This window comes from Scomber japonicus, chromosome 13 (genome assembly GCF_027409825.1).
Source record: "Scomber japonicus isolate fScoJap1 chromosome 13, fScoJap1.pri, whole genome shotgun sequence".
In the NCBI taxonomy this organism is placed as follows: domain Eukaryota; kingdom Metazoa; phylum Chordata; class Actinopteri; order Scombriformes; family Scombridae; genus Scomber; species Scomber japonicus.
The window spans coordinates 27,362,144-27,382,178 of NC_070590.1; the positions used below are offsets into that span (position 1 = coordinate 27,362,144).

Sequence of the window (20,035 nt, forward strand, 5' to 3'; positions counted from 1 at the left end):
CAGAATGTGGAAATTTCTTTGCAGTCATTATACATGGCAACCACCTGTTGGATTTTGCCATCATGTGGCTGGCATTACTGCCATTCTCCAAACAATGAACTCATTCATTAGAGGAGGTGATTTGACTTCTTTTGTCTGTGTAGCAGGCTGTTTTAAGTATTGCCTTTGTAGCCCAACGACTTTCTAAAGTTATGTTGCTTTATAATTGATTTGATGTCTATTGATAACAATTTACCCCATTTAAAAATGTATATTATGGCCTTGCTTTTACTAGAATCGCTGTTTATGTTTTCCCCTTTTGCTCCTATCCATTATTACTGTACTTTAAAAAGTAATGCAACTCATATAATTGACTTTCTAAAACATGTTTTTATTGGTTTTCAACAGAAAGAAGTTAGATATTTTCAGTAACACATAGGTAATAAATACATAAATAAATAAAAATAGTGCATATAATATCACATTATTGATTAATGTAGCCATATACAATAGTCACATTAACTTAGGCCTACATATAATATAATTTGACTTTGGTAGTAGTTCAATCCGTTAAGAGTGAAAAAAGCACATAATGAGCACGCAGTCCTCTTTTCTAGCTGCCGGAAAAACTTGGAACATGTTTCTTTGAACTGAAGTCTGTAACCTCCTAATATTCTAATATTTCATGAACGCCTCACTGCGGCGGGGAAACCGACAGCGTGTGTAACCAATCCCCATCCGCACGCCTCCCACGTCCATCAATGAGTGCAGTGCGGAGGCGGGACCGCGGTTATCTAAAGGCTCGCACTCGGTTTCACAGCATCGTTTGCTCTCGTCCCATTGGCGCAGGTGATCAGTCTCAGGATGCGAGAGGAGCGCGGAGGAGAGGGGCAGAGAGAGGGGAACGCGCCGATGGAAAAGTGTCCAGGGCTCGGTTAACAAAAAAAAAACAAGGATACCGGCCGCCTTCAAGTCTGTCCTGGGGCCAACTCGGCGATGAGAGATTCACCGAAAGGGGCACTTTGAGATATGAAGAGGTTTTTTCGTGGTTGGCAATAGTACTATGATTTGGTATGTGGCCACTTTGATAGCAAGTGTATTCAGCACCCGAGGAACGGCCGCTCAAGGTGAGTCGAAGTACAGGATATGCAAGTTTGAACCTTCTAGAAAAACCAAACATTCTCCCGCTTTGCTGTTTCCTAACTTTTAACATGTCGCTAGTATGTTTAAAAAATGTCATACTTTAACGTCATGAAGTTCATACGTGTGTTCATCACCGGCACTACACCTGAGAGCAGCCGGTCCGGTTCACCGAGTAATGCAATATAACGCAGCTTTACCGTGGAGGATACATGGAGCTCTTTCTCTTATTTTTCTGTTTTTAAAACTGCGTATTCCTGCTCCAATACATCATGGAGATACGTGTTTTTTTCAATGATGAATTACACTATGTGAGTTGTGACGTGTTGGGCTTCAGAGTGATGGATACTGCAGCTTATTTAGGTTGACATATTCCTCCTAAGATGCGTGAGTTTGCTCCCCGGAGCTGCGGGGCATGTTGCGGGTAGAGCCGCTGGACTGCAGCAGCAGCAGCAGTAGCACCGGCGGCTTCCACTGAGCTAAAGCACCGGCTGTCCTGCTGTTTCTGGAATATGTGGAGGCAAATGTGATTAGTATGGTGCGTTGGTGTAGATGTCATTAAAATGCTATGAGTGGATTAACCTCTTCGTCCCTGCTGATCAAGCACTGCAGACGGGTCCGCTAGAGGGAGCTCTTTCTGAAGGTGAATTTAAACAGCTCCCAGCACTCTGAGGCTCATTATCAGTCAGTCAGGTGTTGGTGCAACTTTTCTTAACACTAGTATGACGACTTCACAAGAACTTTACATCTGTTTAACAAGTGTATTGGCTCGCTTGTTGATAGCAGCAGAAGTGCAGAGTGACAGGATGGTTTCATGATTAAGAGATGCTTAAGCAGCTGACCCTGACCTCTGACCTCTGGATGTCCTGCAGAGAGGTGATGGAGAAAAGAGATTCTCCTTTGTTGTTGCAAAGCTGAGATAAAGCAAAAGCCATTTGTGTAAAATTTGAGGCAAGACCTCAGGAGGTTGGCGGTTCGATCCCCGGCTCCTCCAGTTGACATGTTGATGTGTCCTTGAGGCGAGATACTTCAAATTGCACCAACAGTGTATGAGTGTGTGTGAATGTTAGATTACTGCTGATGAGCAGGTTGGCACCCTGCATGGCAGCCCCTGTCATCAGTGTTTGAATGTGTGTGAATGGGTGAATGTGACATATAGTGGCACTTTGAGAGCTCAAAAGACTAGAAAAGCACTATGTAAGTACAGTCCATGTACTATTTGCCATTTATCTCCGTAAATAAGGGTCAAGTTATAATCAGTTTCACCTGTTACAAAATTAATATTTCCTCAATTCACTAATTATTCTTCTGTAAAATGTAAAAAAATGCATCAATTGACAGTCAGATTGCTGACAGTACAATAAAAAAGATATTAAGTTTACTATCATAAAACTCCAAGAAAACTAGAAATAATCCCATTTTAGAAACTCTACCTCTTCTTTTTTTTGCATTTCTGCTTTAAAATCACTTCTAAAAACAAATTTTTGTCAGTAGACTGGTGTGTGTATTATCTGTTTTAGTAAGTTTAGTAGTTAATTAGTACTAATTACTCTTTTATTTTATTGTTTTATAAACATGACCTTCTTTCTTTTTTGCTTATGGTACCGTAAGGATTGCTTTCAATTTTGTTGTACGTGTACAATGACAATAAAGACTGTTCTATTCTATTCTATTCTATTCTATTCTATTCTATTCGAAGTGCTTCAGCTCCAGTTGTAAATTACATCATCTTGTGGTTAGATCCACATGTAACTACTCACACAAGACAGTGTGTGTGTGTGTGTGTGTGTGTGTGTGTGTGTGTGTGTGTGTGTGTGTGTTTTGTGAGTTACTGTCACACTGATGACGACAGGGAGACAAATACAGCTGCAGCAGCATCGCACTTTACTCTAAAAAAAAATGGAATCCCTTCTATTCTCACCTCTCTCCCCTCCCCTCCTCTCTTTTTCCTCCCTTCCACACATTTTCCAGACAGTAGAGATGGAGGCAATAGGGACAGCATCTGCGCCTCAGCATCACGATTAGCCGATAACAGAAAGGATCGCTCGACTAAGAAAACAAAGCATCTTGTCTCCCGCCCCGCGTTCAACTTCTCACAGCGACTCCCTCTCCCTGCTTCATATCTGTTTATTTTCCCTCCCAGCGTGCGGCTGGCAAACGCTTAAACCTAACGTTCCGCTTAAAGAGGATACACTTAAGTGTTGTTCGCCAGAGAAAAGCAGACTTGTGGAGGGGGGTGTCATCATTAAGCGGCTTCCCCCTCCTCTCTGCCGGGGGCGGGTGGGGACAAACGGGAAACTTGGCAGAAAAATGAGCAATGACTTTGTTGTACAGCGGCGAGGTGGTGCTGCGATCTGTGCTGTCCATCCAGGTCCTGGTCGGTTGAATCAAAGCAAACGGACTGGAGTTGTCACATGTGGCCAGATGTGCAGTCTGCTTCTCAGTCATTTCAAACCATCTGTCCTCTCTATCCAAAATATGCCCTTCAAATAGCATCCCTCATATTTCAGATGTAGCTAAACTGCTGAGTCTTGTCCCTCTTTTGCTGAGTCATGTGTGTTTAATGTTTTTTTTTTAGCCCCCCCTCCTCATATAAAAGTCTGTGTATTGCTTTTCTTCTCATATAAAATAGTGGCTTCTAGTGTGTACATCCATGTCCTCTCTTGTCCTTGATACAACCGTGCTGGGTCATGTCTCTGCTTGTTTGTGTTGTGTACAGACAGTCTCTTCAGTCAGCGTAACCGGTCCTACATATGGTCCCTGTCCCAGTGCTTTAACACATCGATGGAGCTCTCAGGGCGCTGCAGCATCCATGTGCGCGCACACACACACACACACACACACACACACACACACACACACACACACACACACACACACACACACACACACACCAGCCCGGCAGAAGCTGCAGCATCCTTCTGGCCGAGCGCTGCTGTCTCAAGCTGGCAGCTGGCAAACGCCTCGACTTTTGCCAGTGATAACCCTGGACGCAAGCCAAGGCCGCCTCTCCTCCTCCTCTACCTCCTCCTCTCTTCGGTTTCTTCTCCTTTTCCTCCTCCTCCTCCTCTCCCCTTGCTTCATCCCTCCCTCCCCTCCTCTCCTCGTCTGACTCAGGTCCTCTCCTCGTCTCCTGTCTCTCTCTCCGTCCTTCCGTCCTGTCGCCTCTCTCTCTCTCTCTCTCTCTCTCTCTCCCTCTCTCTCTCTCTCTCTCTCTCTCTCTCTCTCTCCCCCTCCCTGCACACTCGGGTGAACTCACTTCCCCCTCCAGGTTTCAAGTGGCCTCTCTCAGCACGGCCGGGTTAGCCGAGGGAAAGGGAACATGGTGGGTTGTGTTAATGGAGGCTCAGGGCGCGCTCCACAGCAACCGTCTGCTGCCACACACGCACGCACGCACACACACACACACACACACACTTGTTACCCTTACCCACACACACATACCCACCCCCTCAGGGAGCAGTGTGTCTTTAACCAGGATCTGAACATATGCCCACTAACAGGCTGTCTGTCCCACACTAAGTTGCACTAATTATGACTAAGCTGCGAGATAAATGCCACTCGGTTGCTCGATAAATACATATGCCACAACACGCCAAGAGGGCAGGGGACTGATGGGGGGAGGAGGAGGAGTGTGTGTATGTGTGTGTTACTTGGAGGATAGCGGATAAAAACAATAAGAAAAAACATGCACAACATTTTCTTATTACATTTTTTAAGCACTGAACTCTTTTTGGCACAGATATAGAGTGTCAGGGTCGGTAACAGCAGCCTACACAAGTAGAACTGGAACAATTAGTCGATACACAGAAAATTCATTAACTATGAATATGCTTGCTGTAAGTGTACAGTCTGGTTGCCTGGTGCTGCAGGTGTAGCCTCCACTTGGAAATTGAAATAAAAAATTGGTCACAAAAAAAGGTGCCGGTTGCAGCTTCTCAAAGAGACGATTTAAAGATTCTGTATCACGTGATAGTAAACTGAATATCTGTCATAAAGTGTTTTTTTTTCATGTGTTGATCAGACAAAACAGTACAATGTGTTGAGAGATTCATAAGTAGATTAATTGATTAAGTGGAGCTCTAAATACTGTATAATTACTGCTAATATTACGTAAAGTTGGCAAACAGTCCTATGACATCATTCTTCGAGGGAGGCTGTGACTCAGGAGGTAGAGCAGGTCATCCACTAATCGGAAGATCGTTGGTTCGATTCCCGGCTCCTACAGTCCACATGTAGATGTGTTCTAGCCCAAGTTGCTCCATCAGTGTATGAATGTGTGTGTGAATGGGTGAATAATGTGGCATGTAGTGTAAATGTGCTTTTAGTGGTCAAAAGACTAGAAAAGAACTATATAAGTACAGTCCATTTACCACTCTGCTGATGTGAGGAACTGATTTTAACATACAGTATGCGAGTAAAGAGGCTCAACGGTTACATACAGCAACGTCTCATTTCCAAGTTCATTTCCAAGTAGTGCATGTTCAACAGGTGTCTCACTATGTCAACATCGTTTTCGCCATTTTATCCATCGTCTTTTTTTTTTTTCAATAAAGCTGCAGTTGGTTAGTCTTATAAAAGTAAGTTTTTGTCATATTTGCTAAGACTGTCACTATGTAAAGACAGCATTACATGAAACTAGTCATCTGTGAAAACCCCCCCAAAACCCAGGCTCATTTAGCCCCACCTACTGCTCCTACTGCAAATTGCCAGAATCCACCGTGGCCAGAAAAAAGACCCAATCAGAGTCAGGATTGTGTCTGATGGAGTGTCTGACAGCTGTCAATCACTCCTCACGCACACAGGCCCCTCCCCCTTCCTCCTCAGCTCGGTCAAGCTCATATCTCAGAGAGCGGCTTCAGGAGCGTAGAGAAAGTAATGGCGCAGCAACAACCACCGCGTGCACGTGGTCGTGTGCCGTCAGCCTCCTCTGAGGGAGGGACTTTGGAGGCAGGGCAGGAGTGCAGCGGAGAGGGAGGGGGAGGGATCTGACTGTTGTACTTCTTCAAATTTGATGTGAAGTCCTCTCTCTCCTCAAAGTTACCAACTACAGCTTTAAAGTCAGTGGATAAAATGAAATCATTGAGGGGTGGGAAAAGCCAACCTCATCACAAGTCCTTCCAGTGACTACCATCAGGCCGCTGCTATAAAGCCCCCATGGCCAAAAAATTCCCAACACCAGAACTCCTTCATTCCCACTGCCATAAAACATTTTAAACAAACAAAAAAAAAGAAACAACAGTATACTCCTACACACTATGCCACTTTGTATAGAATGCACTGTTACCATGTGTTATATTCTAATAAGTTATTTATGCTGAGTCACGTCTAAGATGATTTTCTGTCATGACAGACGATAAAGAATCTGAATCTGAAGAGGTGAAGAGCATTGACATGAGCTGTATTGTTTTATCGTGTGTGTGCGTGAGTGTGTGTGTGTCGTTGCCATGGTCACCCAAACAAAACGATCAAGATCAGCACTTTGGCTAGAGGTGATGACACACTGTTGTTGGGAAGCAGCAGGGCATTTATAAAAGGCTGATGTATTGATAGTGTTTAAAGTGCTACACAAGCCTCCAGATAACAATTTAAAATCTTTGTCATGTTGAAAGGTGGGTGGTCTGTTTTTATATTGTGGGGATTTCTGAATGTTACAGACAGGTGTTCTATTTAATGTTATATATTTGTGTTGATCCTCTCAGCTGATGGGAAAAGTGTCATATTTACTCCTGTGAGCAGCCAGCTCTGCAGGTGAGTGATTGGATCCTGAATGCTTATCTGTGGATGTGTTTTTAGCTGTGACTGATTACACTGTGATCCTCCAGGGCTTCAGCGTATCATTAAAGCCTCCTGTTTGTTTGACTGAGACCACATTCCCAAGCCGCACACAACTTTTTGAACTTGTCTCCGCGATTCAGCGTTGCCTCGTCTCCCGAGTCGGATGCCGAGCGCATGCGATGTGTATTTTTGGATAAACTGTGTGTGTGTGTGTGTGTGTGTGTGTGTGTGTGTGTAAACGTAGCTGGCAAAGGAGCACTGGAACCTAATTAATTTTATTTCCAGAAACTTTTGCGAATATCTCTGTGTGTGTGTGTGTGTGTGTGTGTGTGTGTGTGTGTGTGTGTGTGTGTGTGTGTGTGTGTGTGTGTGTGTGTGTGTTTTGATGATCCCTGCAGTATGATCATTTAATGAGTGTTCACTGTAAGTGGGTGGCTGCTTGGCAAAAAGAAAGCTGCTGACCAAGAAAAGGGAGACTGGTGTGTGGTTGACAGTGTGGATTTAAAATCCTGTGGGTGTTTAGAGTTGTCTGACTGAAGGACCTGCTGTGTGTGTGTGTGTGTGTGTGTGTGTGCTGTGGCAGGAGGTATATGTACATGTCCCATCGTCACGTGAACTTGATACCTCAGGAATGTCTGGAGGGAATTTCATTACATTTGGCGCAAACGACCACTTGAACTCAAGGATGAAGTGATTAGAACTTTTTGGCCATAACTCGATGGTTCCCACGGATACTTAAAAAGTATAAAAAATATCTTAAATGTATGTTTTGATATTTAAGGTCTAAAAATGTCTTGAAATGGAATTTAGGAGTTAAAGCATTATATTTGATCTGAGCATAATTATATTTGTTCAGTTTATGTTATTTATCATTATTATAAATATTTTGATTATTTTATATAACCAATCAATCATCTCAAAAATCAGCAGTTGCAACTATAATGAAGCTAATCATTAGTTGCAGTACTTTATAAATGACTTGAACAGTAAAATCCTGCTTTTTCATTATTGTATGTCTCATAACATATTATGTATGAGAACAACAGTCACATATGACACTTTCCTGCATTGAGTACTTATTTAAAAAACGTATAACATGGTAATGCTTGTTATTACTGCAGTGACATTAGTATTTCTACACAAATAAAGGATCTAAAATTTCCTCCATCACTGTTTAATGAGCAGATTTCATATAATAAATCTTTCTTAGGGCAGAGGAGAAAAGCTTTACACAGAATAAATACATAAAGTCATCCATATATAAATAATAACATAACTTTATCATTATTGTATCAGAAATAGATTGATAGTTTGTTTGTTAATGCATTGCCTATTTCTTGCCTCTTTTTCAATTTCATTAAAGCTCATAACCATGTGTACAGTAGTCTAATTTGTCATATTACTTCTGCAGTAGCAGTGGTTTTATTGTTTCCTTAAAGAGGTTTTAAAAAGGTTTTAAATGTCATTACATTTGTTCTGCAGATACTCTGAACTGTCTAATAGGATAAAATGATGAAGTGATGGTATTTTATATGCGAATAGTGTGAAATAGTGAAGACACAATGTTTCTCAGTGGACATTATTGACTGGAATCACACAGAAAATATAATATCTGAGTCTGGACTGACATGGGTTTTATTGTTAATGATCAAATGACTGGACATGTTTCAACACACAAACTCTCCTAATTCCACCTGATCACTGACTTGTTCCCCTCATCCCACCATGGTGAGTAGGATGGCCTGCACTCATCCACGTGGCTTCAGATGATATGATATTTACTGTCCTGGATTGAGACATCTTATCCTCCTCATAGTGATTTTTACTGACTGTATGTCTAAAATATCCAAGATAAAAATAGACTATTATAAAACATGAAAATGTGAGAACAGTCATTAGTGCAAACAACATTAAAATCAAGCTTCTTGGTTATGTAATGATGCAGTAAATAGAGCAGGAGTTGCCTCATTCTCTGTTTGTCTGTCATTAAAGCACAATGTTTTCTCAGTCTGGGAATTATCAGACTTAAATATCACACCACTCGTTCCATAATAGTTGTATTCATGTTAATAAATATTTGATAAATGTTATTGTAACGGCTGCAAGAAATAACTGAACAGGCTTATAGTCTATACAGATTTATTTTCATGAATCAAATCATCACAAATCTCACTCTGTGCTCCATGTTCTTTAGTTCCACATTCATGTCATATTTATCATTTAAACCTATAAACTTCATAGTAGATCTAGAATAACATAGAACAGACTCAAATAGGTTTATTGTCATTGAACAGCAACTGTACAATGAAATGTCAGTGCTTCTCCTTTCAGTAGCATATAACAGAACAAACACAGAGCTACCAGTCAAAATGCAGGATACAAAATAAACAACACTAATAATAAATACATGTGTTATTGCATTTTGTTATTTGGGATTGTCTCATTGACTGTTTGTCCAAATGGAGGTTAAAGTAGTAAAGTATCACTCCAACCATGACATCATGTTACCTGCCTTGTGATTGGTTGGAAGCAGCTTTGATGTTTCTATTTTTCTTTTGGCTTTATATCATGTGATTATTTGTGTCGTCCTCCCGGGTCAAATTGACCCCGTCTGTTTGGACTGTTCCTTCCTTCCTTCCTTCCTTCCTTCCTTCCTTCCTTCCTTCCCTCCTCCTTCCTTCCTTCCATCCTTCCCTCCTTTCCTTCCTTCTTCCTCCCTTCCATCTTTCCCTCCTTCATCCTTCCTTACTTCCTCCTTTCCTTCCTTCTTCTTCCTCCCTTCCTTCCTCCCGTTCTTGACTCGAGGACAACAGGAGGGTTAAGCGTCCTGTAGATGGAGAGACAAAGTTGATAAGAAAGTGAAATATGTCACTCTTTGTCTGGACTGTATTTAAATCTCTGTCCTTTTTAGGACAGTTGATCAAATGGAATGAGTTGAAGTTGGTCCAGTTCATACAGTATGTGTGGACAGTCTAATCTGCTGTGGACGCTTTGTGCTCTGTGCACAGGGGGAAACCTTCACTCCCGCTGAGCGTAATAAAAAGTAGCACTCCTGCCGCCCGGAGCAAACGGCACACTTCATAAAAGTCACCAACCTTTAGATGTCAATCATCCTGCTATGTGGGCCAAGGAGCAGCGACTGGCGGCTGCCGTCAGGCCCTCCCGAGCTCCCGGCAGCCTCCATTTTGGTTCAGTGAACTAGTCCGTGCTCGGCTGGATGAATTGATGGAAAAGATTATCAAGAGATGCTGCATGTGTAGTTTGAGATCGCTGCCAATGATGTAGGAGCTATGTACAGAGTGTCAGTATGTTTGCTATTTCAGTCCCATCAACCCAGAGACACAGCAGTCATTTTTACATTAGAAACACACACACACACACACACACACACACACACACACACACACACACACACACACACACACACACACACACACACACACACACACACACACACACTGCTCAGAGATTTACCTCACTCTGAAATTCATTTTCCAAAATTGGGTGGAATTCCCTGCTTTTAATGCTTCACATAGGGGGGGATGTTACTTTGCTGGGGGGGACTCTAGGTCTTACCCTGTCCTATTCTTACCTCATATTCAGTATTCTCTGAGCATTATTATATATTTCAGAGAATAGTCATCATGTTCTGAGTCTGCCTCATGCCTTCTCTTCAAGGCTGCTGTATAATAAATGTCTGAGTGGTGACTTAAAGTTGGTTGATAAAAGGTGCAGCAGTGTACTTTTTACCAAACAGCTCATTTCACTGTTGGTTATAATGTGAGTTAGACTACAACTTGTCTTTTGGACAGCTGCTTCACTTCAACAACCGTTAGCTGTGTGAGGATCCTGAGGATTAACATTGTTAATGATGATGAATGATGACATCACTGGTTCTGCTGTTTGTGAGTCCCTTCAGGTTCTGAGCAGGTTGCACTTCAGATGATGTGTGTATGCCTTCAAGTTAACATCACTGCAGGTTTGTGTGTATAGTGAGAGATACAGCAGCAGTAGCAGAGGAGCTAAAGAGGAAAGAAATCAAAACAATGTAATATAAGGTATAAAGTAAAAAATAAAAAGTAAAATATAATTAAAAGTAGTAGTTGGTAATTGGCTTTATTGGCTTAAAGTTGTGGATCAAAAATGTTGCCAAATCAAAAAAAATCACAATTAAACAATAAAATATGAATAGTAACAACAAAATACATAAATAAAAACAACAAAAAGAAAATAAAAAGTCTTACTTTGAACTTTGTGTCATGTAGTAACATGTTCTTCTTTGCCTATCACAGTTTAAATTAGTTGGTTTGGGACTGTAAGACAGTGATTATCTGGTTTCATTTGAGGAAGAAATCGTCTCTTATTTCTTTGGATTGGATTGTCTGTCCTAAGTTCTCCTGTTCTTTAAAGGATACAATGAGTATGAGTTATTTCTCATGAAAGGAACAGCCACACGTTACATAAAACACGTATGTAACTATCCACAGGAGAAAAAACCCCCGAAACTAATCCCTGTATTATGCAAAATTGTACTAATAAAAGTAATATATATACATATATATAAATAATATGCTTTTAGGAATGACTGGATAACACGACTCAACAACTATTCTACTATTAACTTTGAAAGTTGCCTGTTAAGTAATAAGCTTGGACTAGTTTTCTAGCTCAGAAAGTGTACAGGCAGCTGATTTAGCCTCTCAGTTAGTAGCTGTGAGTGTCTGCACCATCACTCAGCATCCCTATGGTTGTCACTCAAGTCTCTGCAGGGGAGGACGGGGTCTCTTCTCCAGCACTGCCTCCCTGTGTTACTTCAATTATATATATCATTCTGACAGAAGAGTGTGTGGGTCCTCTGGTGAAGTTTAGCATAGATGAAGACATTTCTGTCTCTAGTTGTCTATGTGCTCACATAAAGACAACCGCTGCATTTTATCCAAAAACTGCCTCCCTTCTAACTCCCTCACAGCTACTCCTCTGATCTGCAAGAGACTAAAATAGATCACGGTAGTTAGAGATACGTGTGTGTGTGTGTGTGTGTGTGTGTGTGTGGCATACTGATCACCATCAAGTGTTTGACTTGGAGCAGCCCTCGCAGCACAGCACTTTCAGGAAGGTGGTGCTTCCCTCTGTGTGTGTTTGTGTGCGTGTGTGTGTGTGTGTTGAGAATATACTGTACCAGTGAACTTTAGCTGACTCATCTAAAAGCCGTCCAGCTAGTAATTGCTGGAGCCCCTCTGCTGCAGTCAAGGCACAAAGAAGGAGCAGCTCATCAAAACACTGTCCAGTTGTATTGATGTCTGGCTGTGCCTCTGTGGAGGGATATTGAAGGTCCTGGTTTAGTGGCGTTCCTTTGATTAGTAATGGACTGTGAGTCAGAGCAAAGTGATGCTTCACTGTTGTCTTTAGTGGCCGTGTTTCTGTTAAGCTGTTCTTCACTGTATCCTATAAAACAAAAGTGTCTAAATGCTAATTCGAGTGTGCTCACAATGGGCCTCATTCATAAACAGTGCATATGCAACAATCTGTGCTTAAACTGTGTGTATGAATGTTTTAAGCACAATCCCAGGATTGTATATTGTCCCAATATGTTCTTACTCTGTGAACAAATGAAGAACTGTCTCAGACTGTGTACACACTAATAATAAATGTCTTAAAAAAGAATATAGTGGATATAATCCATAAACCATCATCATGGATGTAATCAAATTATTTTGAGTTTGACCGATACTGGATTTTAGCAGCTGTTGCCGATTCCAATACTATAATAATAATATAAAAACAGATATGGATATATTGGTTAATAATATTATATACAAAATATATACATATACACACCTTTTTTTGCATTGATTCCTCAAATGTGGTCATCAACACTAAACAATAAGCAGTTTAGTGTTCTCACAGTGTGACAGGTCAGTAGTGGCACAGAGGAAGATGTTCTGCTTTCACTGAATCACAGAGGAAACAGCAGGAGAGATTTATTTAAATCAACTGCACAGATCAACGCATTGACCAACTTTTTATTTAGCTAGATGTAGTGTGGTAGCGGTGCAACAGGTGTGCAGGCTGGATCCAGGATTCACAGTCAGTCTCCAAATGCCAATGACATGTTATCATCCAAATCTGCCTTTTTTCACTTCTACTTCTGAAACTGTTGTCTGCATTTCACTATCAGTAATGTTTTTCTGCATTTATACCACACACTCTTTATAATGATTGGCAGCTCTCCACTGCTACACTGCTACACAGAGAAATAGAAGAGTGGTACTGACAGCTGCCATGTGCCTGTCAATTTGTAATGATTCTCATTCACTAACATCAAAAACAACTGAATTGGCCGGTGTACAGAGTTGGGGACAGAGTTATTTCCCTTTAATTCTTCTACAGTCTCCACTCAGGACGTACACAGTGAGGAATGGAGGACACTACTTGTTTAGCTAATGTGACATGAATAGCCTCTTTTTTTTCCTTTTAAGATTTTTTTGCCACAGACGCCTATTATTTAATTGTAGATAGACAGGAAACAGGAGAGAGAGGGTTCAGGATTCAAACCTGGGTCAGCTGTATATGTGGCATGCGCTCTAACCACTGGACTACCTGCACGTCACATGAATAGCTTCTTAGCGGCTAATGTGAAATGTGGCAATATTGAATTAAAAAAAAAAAGATCAAGTCCATATATAGTGGATAATGTAATAATTGTGACAGGCCTACGTCAGGTGTGATCCAATTTTGCAGATATTAACAGATTTTTGACTTTAAGGGGAAGAAAAAGTTTAAATCCATTCAATAGTTTTCCATACATTTTACTCATAACCATGACTATCGCTTATGCCACGTCACTAGCATGGCTAATAAAAAACAGAGCAGATGGTCATTTCATAGAACAGACTTTTCACATTTTTTTATTTAGTCTGTGCACAGTTGTCAGTGTTGATTGATAGGATGGTGTCTGTAGTTGCATTGCTGTAGGTGCTTGTGTCTACCCACAGATATGACTGATCCACTACACTGTTCATCATGATAGCCTGCAGTTTGGTTCCTTGTTATAGACAGACCAGCGTGGACATAAGAACCCTTTCATTAGAGGTGTTTTGGTAGGTTTGTGTTCGTGGTGGCATATGGTGGTGTCAGGGCTGCTCTTAATAGCATCACAGTGCAAACACAATGTGGCAGCATAAAAATCTAAGCCCATAATAACAGCTTGATAATGATAGTCCTCACCAGGTATGGCAGCACTTTAGATTTTCTAAAGATCAAGGGGGCATAGACAACCCAGACACGTACTGTAGATGGTGCAGTCATTATGCATACTTCTTATAGCAGTCACTTATCGCTGCAACGTGATTAATAATAATACATTTATTTAGATAGCACTTCTCAAAACAATGTTATAAGAAGTGATTTAAAAGATGAGTTCCATAATTGAGGGGCCCACACAGAGAAGACCAGCCCCCCCCCCACCCTTTAAATCTGCTGATTATTTTCTCAATGAATCAGTTGTTTTATTAAATGTCAGAAAATAATAGAAAACTCCTTCAAATAGTCTTTAAATTGTTTTTTTTAATTGACCAACAAGCTAGACCAAAAGATATCCAGTTTTCTATAATGTAAGATGAAGAAAAGCAGCAAGTAGTTGAATATGAGAAGCTGGAACATGAAGGTATTTCTGCTTGAAAAATGACGATTACACGCTTATTAAAATACTTGGTTTAATAATTACTTCTCTGTTGATCGACTAATTGATTAAACAGCTAATGATTTCAGCTCTGAAGTAAATGTGTAATTTAAGCCTCAGCGTACTAGCAGTGATAGCTCTCAGCTTTACTAATGAGAGTTAGATTTGAAGCGTTCCTCAGTCAGTAAAACATCACTCGTCTTCAATTTCGGGTTTTTTAAAACTGCAGAACTGCTGAATTTGATGCATCTCGCTCTGCAGCACACAAATCATCTCTATCCAATGAAGCTCAAATCAATCCGCTGCCCCCTCTCTCTCTTTATATGCCGGGGTTTCAAACAGCTGACAGCAGAAATGATGAAGCCAATCAGACCAACGGGCAAAACCCCCTCCGCCTTTCATTAAGCAGTCCGAGTGGATTGATTTGAACTGTGCCTGACATCTGAAGTAAAGATACTCATACTTTTTTTTGTGATCCATTTTTTATTATTCATTTGTTTAAAATTTACAGGAGGGTAACATCATTATAGTCGTGTGTGTCACCCCTCCCCTCCACACCACTAGTTTCCCTTCCATCAACCTGTTAACCCCTGATAAGCCAAGGCAGTGTACAAAATGAAAAAGGGAGGGAAAACAAACTAAAACAAGCCCCCCCAAAGGCCCTCACACACTTCATCATAATAATAACATGTATATGAAGTGACCAAAGAGTGTACATATATTATACTATATACATGTATGATATGCATATCAGGGCTCCAGAATAACTTTTTTTTGCCATGCAGCACTTGTGCCCCTTACTGAAAATTTTAGGAGCACAAGCAGAACATTTAGGTGCATACCTTAAATTGACCTGCAATGCAATGATTCATATTCAGCAGACTTGGTTTTCCCTGCATGTTTTAGACCACATGGAAAGCAGAAGATACAGTTAATGATGTTGGGGTTTTTTGACAGTATCTAAGCCATGTAAACTCCCTCAGCCATTCCTGTTGGAAAAAGTGTTTTCTTCTGAATCTGAGTCATCATCTGATTTTTCCTCCTCCACCTCAGCAGTTTGTTGCTGTAGAGGGTCTTGCCCTGGTACAGAGGGAACCACATTTGAATATAATGTGTCAGTGGTTTGTTTTGCCATTGTTGAACCTGGGAAGAGCTGTGAAGTTAAAGTCTGTGTAAAGTTAATTCATTGATTTACTTCTAAACACATTATACATGTTGTAAAATGGTTAGAGAAAACATGTGAAAAGGCTGATAACTATGCAGTACTGAATTGTGGAGATAGAGCCTCAAACTATTTCTCACCCTTTCATTTTTCCCGATTTTCTGAGCTTGCAAAAAAACGACATCGTGATGTAGTGGCATGGCCCGTGTGGCCATGGCCCCTCCCCTACTACATAAGGCCGAGAGGCCGCTCTCCTCAGTGGTTAACCTGCTCAGTGGTTAACCTGCCCAACTTGAGTTATTATTACTACATCTAACATTACGACTACTACAGTCTACAGTCTGCCAGTTAGGTATGCCTGCAGCCTGGAAATGCATCTTCCCTGAATGCCACAATTTAAATACCAGCTTGTGTCATTATTTAAATTTGTCATTATTAAAATGACAGTGAAACACTGACAATTGTAGATGACTAATCCCTCCTCATCTTTCAACATGAAATAATAAAAAAAAAAAAAATGCAAAGGCAAATAGGCAGAATGTAAGAGTGGAATCACCAATCAAACTAAACTGTAAAAATCAATCAGTCAGATTCAATTGTATTATTTCACTTCTTTTCAAGTATCTAATATTGTATGGCAAAGATGTTACTCCTCTTTTTTTTGAAGTTGTAAGAGGAGGAAGGATATCTTTTGTGGGGCTGAATAATTTCCTGGTATGTCCTGTAGACTACAGGCGACATTAGCACATCGTTCACCACAGGGGTGGTGGGTGGGTGGGTGTGTGTGTGTGTGTGGGGGGGGGGGCTGTGAAGGACACAGTTCAGGGGTACCATGACAATTCTTGCCTGGGCTTTAATCCAAACTACCATGTGATTCACACTAGTTTATAACAGTAGAGTTGAGGAGCCTGGTGTGGCCACATCTCTACATTCCATAATAAAAAGAAGAAGCTGTGGCTGATGAAGACGTCACCCCATTCAGCCTCCAACAATCCCTGACATCTCACAGCAGGTCTGGGGTCTCTCAGGAGGCTTGTCACATCCTCCTGCCTCGTTACCTTACTATTATGACATGGCAATAAACCTCCGAAGTGATCCTGACGTTGTTTATAGACGACGGTAAGGCCTCCCACCTCCTGTTTGCGTCTGCAGTCAAATTCCAGCAAAGAGCTCAGAAAGGAACGCCGTCCCTTTCACGATCTGCTGAGAGACCCCAGTAAAAGTCCGATCGATGCTTGGGTCCACAGCACAATGCGTCTTTACCGCTGTGCTCGCCCAATGTCACTTTATAGACACGGAGACATGTAGACTGCAGTGTCTAGCAGAGGAAGCAGTAAGATGGATGAAGTATGTGTGGCTCACTTGCAGCTGAAAAAAAAAGTGCGTATCTGAAATATGATTCATGCCGTTTTCATTTGAAGGTGTTTTTTAGTACAGCGGTGTGGCTTCCTGCTCTCGTCCTGTTCTGTATACTTTCTCTGAATACTGTACTCCATTACCCCCCCTCCTCTCCTCCCTCCCCCTCTCCCTTCCCCTCCATCCTGAGCTGGCCAGCTTCCTCCCTGGTCTCATTTTACAGCCCGGCCTACTGATGCAGCACAGTCGACTTCTCCAGACCCATTAAACATTCATTGGATAGGGCCATAAGATACCTCGCCACAGCCTCAGCCATGCTACTCTAAATTCAGCCTCAGATCTGTGCCTCACATCCTAACCCGTACAGAAGTTGATGATGATCATGATCATGATGAAGTAGATTCTATAGGAAAACTAACACACACATAGAGAAGCAGTAGGAAAAAATACATGCAAAAAGACAAAGTGATTGATTGTGTGTGTTTGTGTGTGTCTGTAGCACAGTGTGTGATATCTGATCCCCTCCCTGCTGTATGGCAGCAGTGTTGGACTACATGGATTGATACAAGTTGTAGTTGTGACCACAGATAAATGACTTGTGGTTAGCAGTGATTAGGCCCAAAAAATAAGAGCGGTTAATGGTTACTACAATGTTTCCTTTTTAATTTATCTTTGTGAGACTGAATCCAACATGTCACTATTGTATGTACAATATACAGTCCCAGTCTGGACACACTTTCCCATTCACATCAATGAGAACGCGTGTCCAAACTTTTGACTGTACTGTATACCAGCTAAAAGACTGGAAAACAAAGCAAAATAAATCTGTGTATGGTTAAATGGCACAAACTACACAGGCATACTGGGAAATAATTGCACTGGTTATGTGGTTATCATCAGCTTGTCTGTACAGGTTAGTTTGTTGCTTTGGCAGACATTTTGTTAGCCAACTAGCATTAGCTCTCTTTGATAGGAGAGAAGCAGACTACCAGCTCAGACTTAAAAACATAATTAGTTTATGTCTAATAAAAAATAAAAAAAACAAAAAAACAAAAACATGACTTTTTAATTAAAATATCTCTATTGTCCAAAGCTGTGGTTCCCATACTTTTTTGCTAGCTATACCTCCATCACCCTGTCAGAATAACTGATAAATGTACTCCAATGATGCAGTGAAATGTTCCAAATTGATTTTTAAAATGTTCATAATATAAAAGTGGATGTTGTTTCCCTAATGTTTTCATATAGTTCAATGTTTATGTGGTTTGGTTAATTTTGTACAACTTGTATCAATCCATGTGATAAATAGTTGAAATAGATTAGCTTCAGCCATTATGAGCTAATGCTAAATGTATTTCACACTATTTCACACACACATAATAAATAGTTGAAATATACTTAGCATTAACTTCAACCACTCCCAGTACTTTAAGCTATGTATCTATTTTAACCAGTTAATTTAGCTATCTATTCCAACACTTTGTCAATTACTGAAACTAATTAGTCTTTTAGCATCTTTTTCATTACTTTTAGCTAACCACTTAGATTTCTATACTTTCTAATTAGTGTTCATTTGTTCTCAGTTGCAACACATTATGTTTGATAGCCCAGCTGAACATACTTAGCATTAACAATACTTTTTTTTCACTTAGTCGAGCTACTGTATCTGTATCACTCAATTAGCTGCCAACTATTAAATGAATTGGCAACTATTTTGATGAATTGAATGAATTCCAGCTTCTCAGATGGGAATATTTTCTGCTTGCTTTAGTCTTCTTTGACAGTAAATTAAATATATCTTTAGGTTGTGATGTTGGTCTGGACAAAGTAAAATATTAGAAGATGTTATCTTGAGCTTTGGGAAACAGCAAATCACCATTTTTCACCATTTTCTGACATTTTATAGACCAAACATCAAATCTATTAATTGAGAAAATAATTGACAGATCTCATCAATAATGAAAACAATAGTTAGTCTACAGTCTTTTCATGTAGCCCTAGGCAGAAGTACCCTGTGGGGTAGAAGTCCCCCTGGTTGGGAATCACTGAGATCTACAACATGCAGCGGTGTCTGCAGTTGTTTGAGCCCATGTGACCACGGCAGTATCCATGACTCTCCATCACCCCCTGAGGATCTTCCCTGCTAGCCTCTAAGGCTGATTTCAAGGTGTCAAGTAACAACTTTACTTGTGTACTGCTGACATGAACCATTTTTAATCTTTCCATCCAAAGGTCGTCCGGCTAAGAAACAATGCAGACACACGAGGTATCAGCGAGTAGCTCTGATGACCCCGTAAACACTTTAATATAAATATCATATAGCACTTTGTTAAGGCAAGAGTAAGCTTTTTTTTGGAAGGAAAGTACAGGAGCGCTGCCTCTGTTCAGAGCAGCTAGAGTGCACCGTGGACACGAGGTAAGCAGGGAATAGCTGTCAAGTCTAAATAGAGACATATAAGCAGAGCTGGCATTGTATCTCCTCTACCACCAGGTAAAATGTGCTTACTGTGAAATCTAGACGCCAGCCCTTTGCCAACAATACAGAATGTGGCCTGCACCTGCCATGAATTATTTTTATAATCTCATCAGGGTATGTTGTTGAGTATCTGCTGTAGATGTAACGTTGGCACTATCTCCTCTTCCTCTACTGGCCTCTTTTGTTAAATAGTGAGATATAAATTCATATTTTTTTTTTCTGGATGAAAACTGCAGGATCAGCAAGTCTCTTTCTACCAAGACAATCATTTGGCATAAGCTGATGCTATGACCTTGTCAGAGCAATGTCAGCCACACATTACCACCTTGCAAGCAGCAGCCCGAGCCATTCCTCCAACATCCAGAGGTTTAACGATGGCGAGGGGACGGCTCTGAGAAGAAGAGAACCCATTAGGCTTTTTCCCCTCTCTCAAATCTCTGTTGGACATTTGTTTATCGATTGT

General features: G+C 40.9%; 1 protein-coding gene across 1 annotated transcript in view; it reads left to right on the forward strand.

The window, feature by feature from the left end:
- The first annotated feature begins 1,042 nt into the window (after positions 1 to 1,042).
- Positions 1,043 to 20,035, forward strand: part of igsf9bb (immunoglobulin superfamily, member 9Bb) — a 145,420-nt gene continuing 126,427 nt past the window's right edge. The window contains exon 1 of the mRNA XM_053331576.1: positions 1,043 to 1,106. Within this exon, the coding sequence (XP_053187551.1) occupies positions 1,043 to 1,106 (64 nt within the window). The remainder of the gene's footprint in view (positions 1,107 to 20,035) is intronic.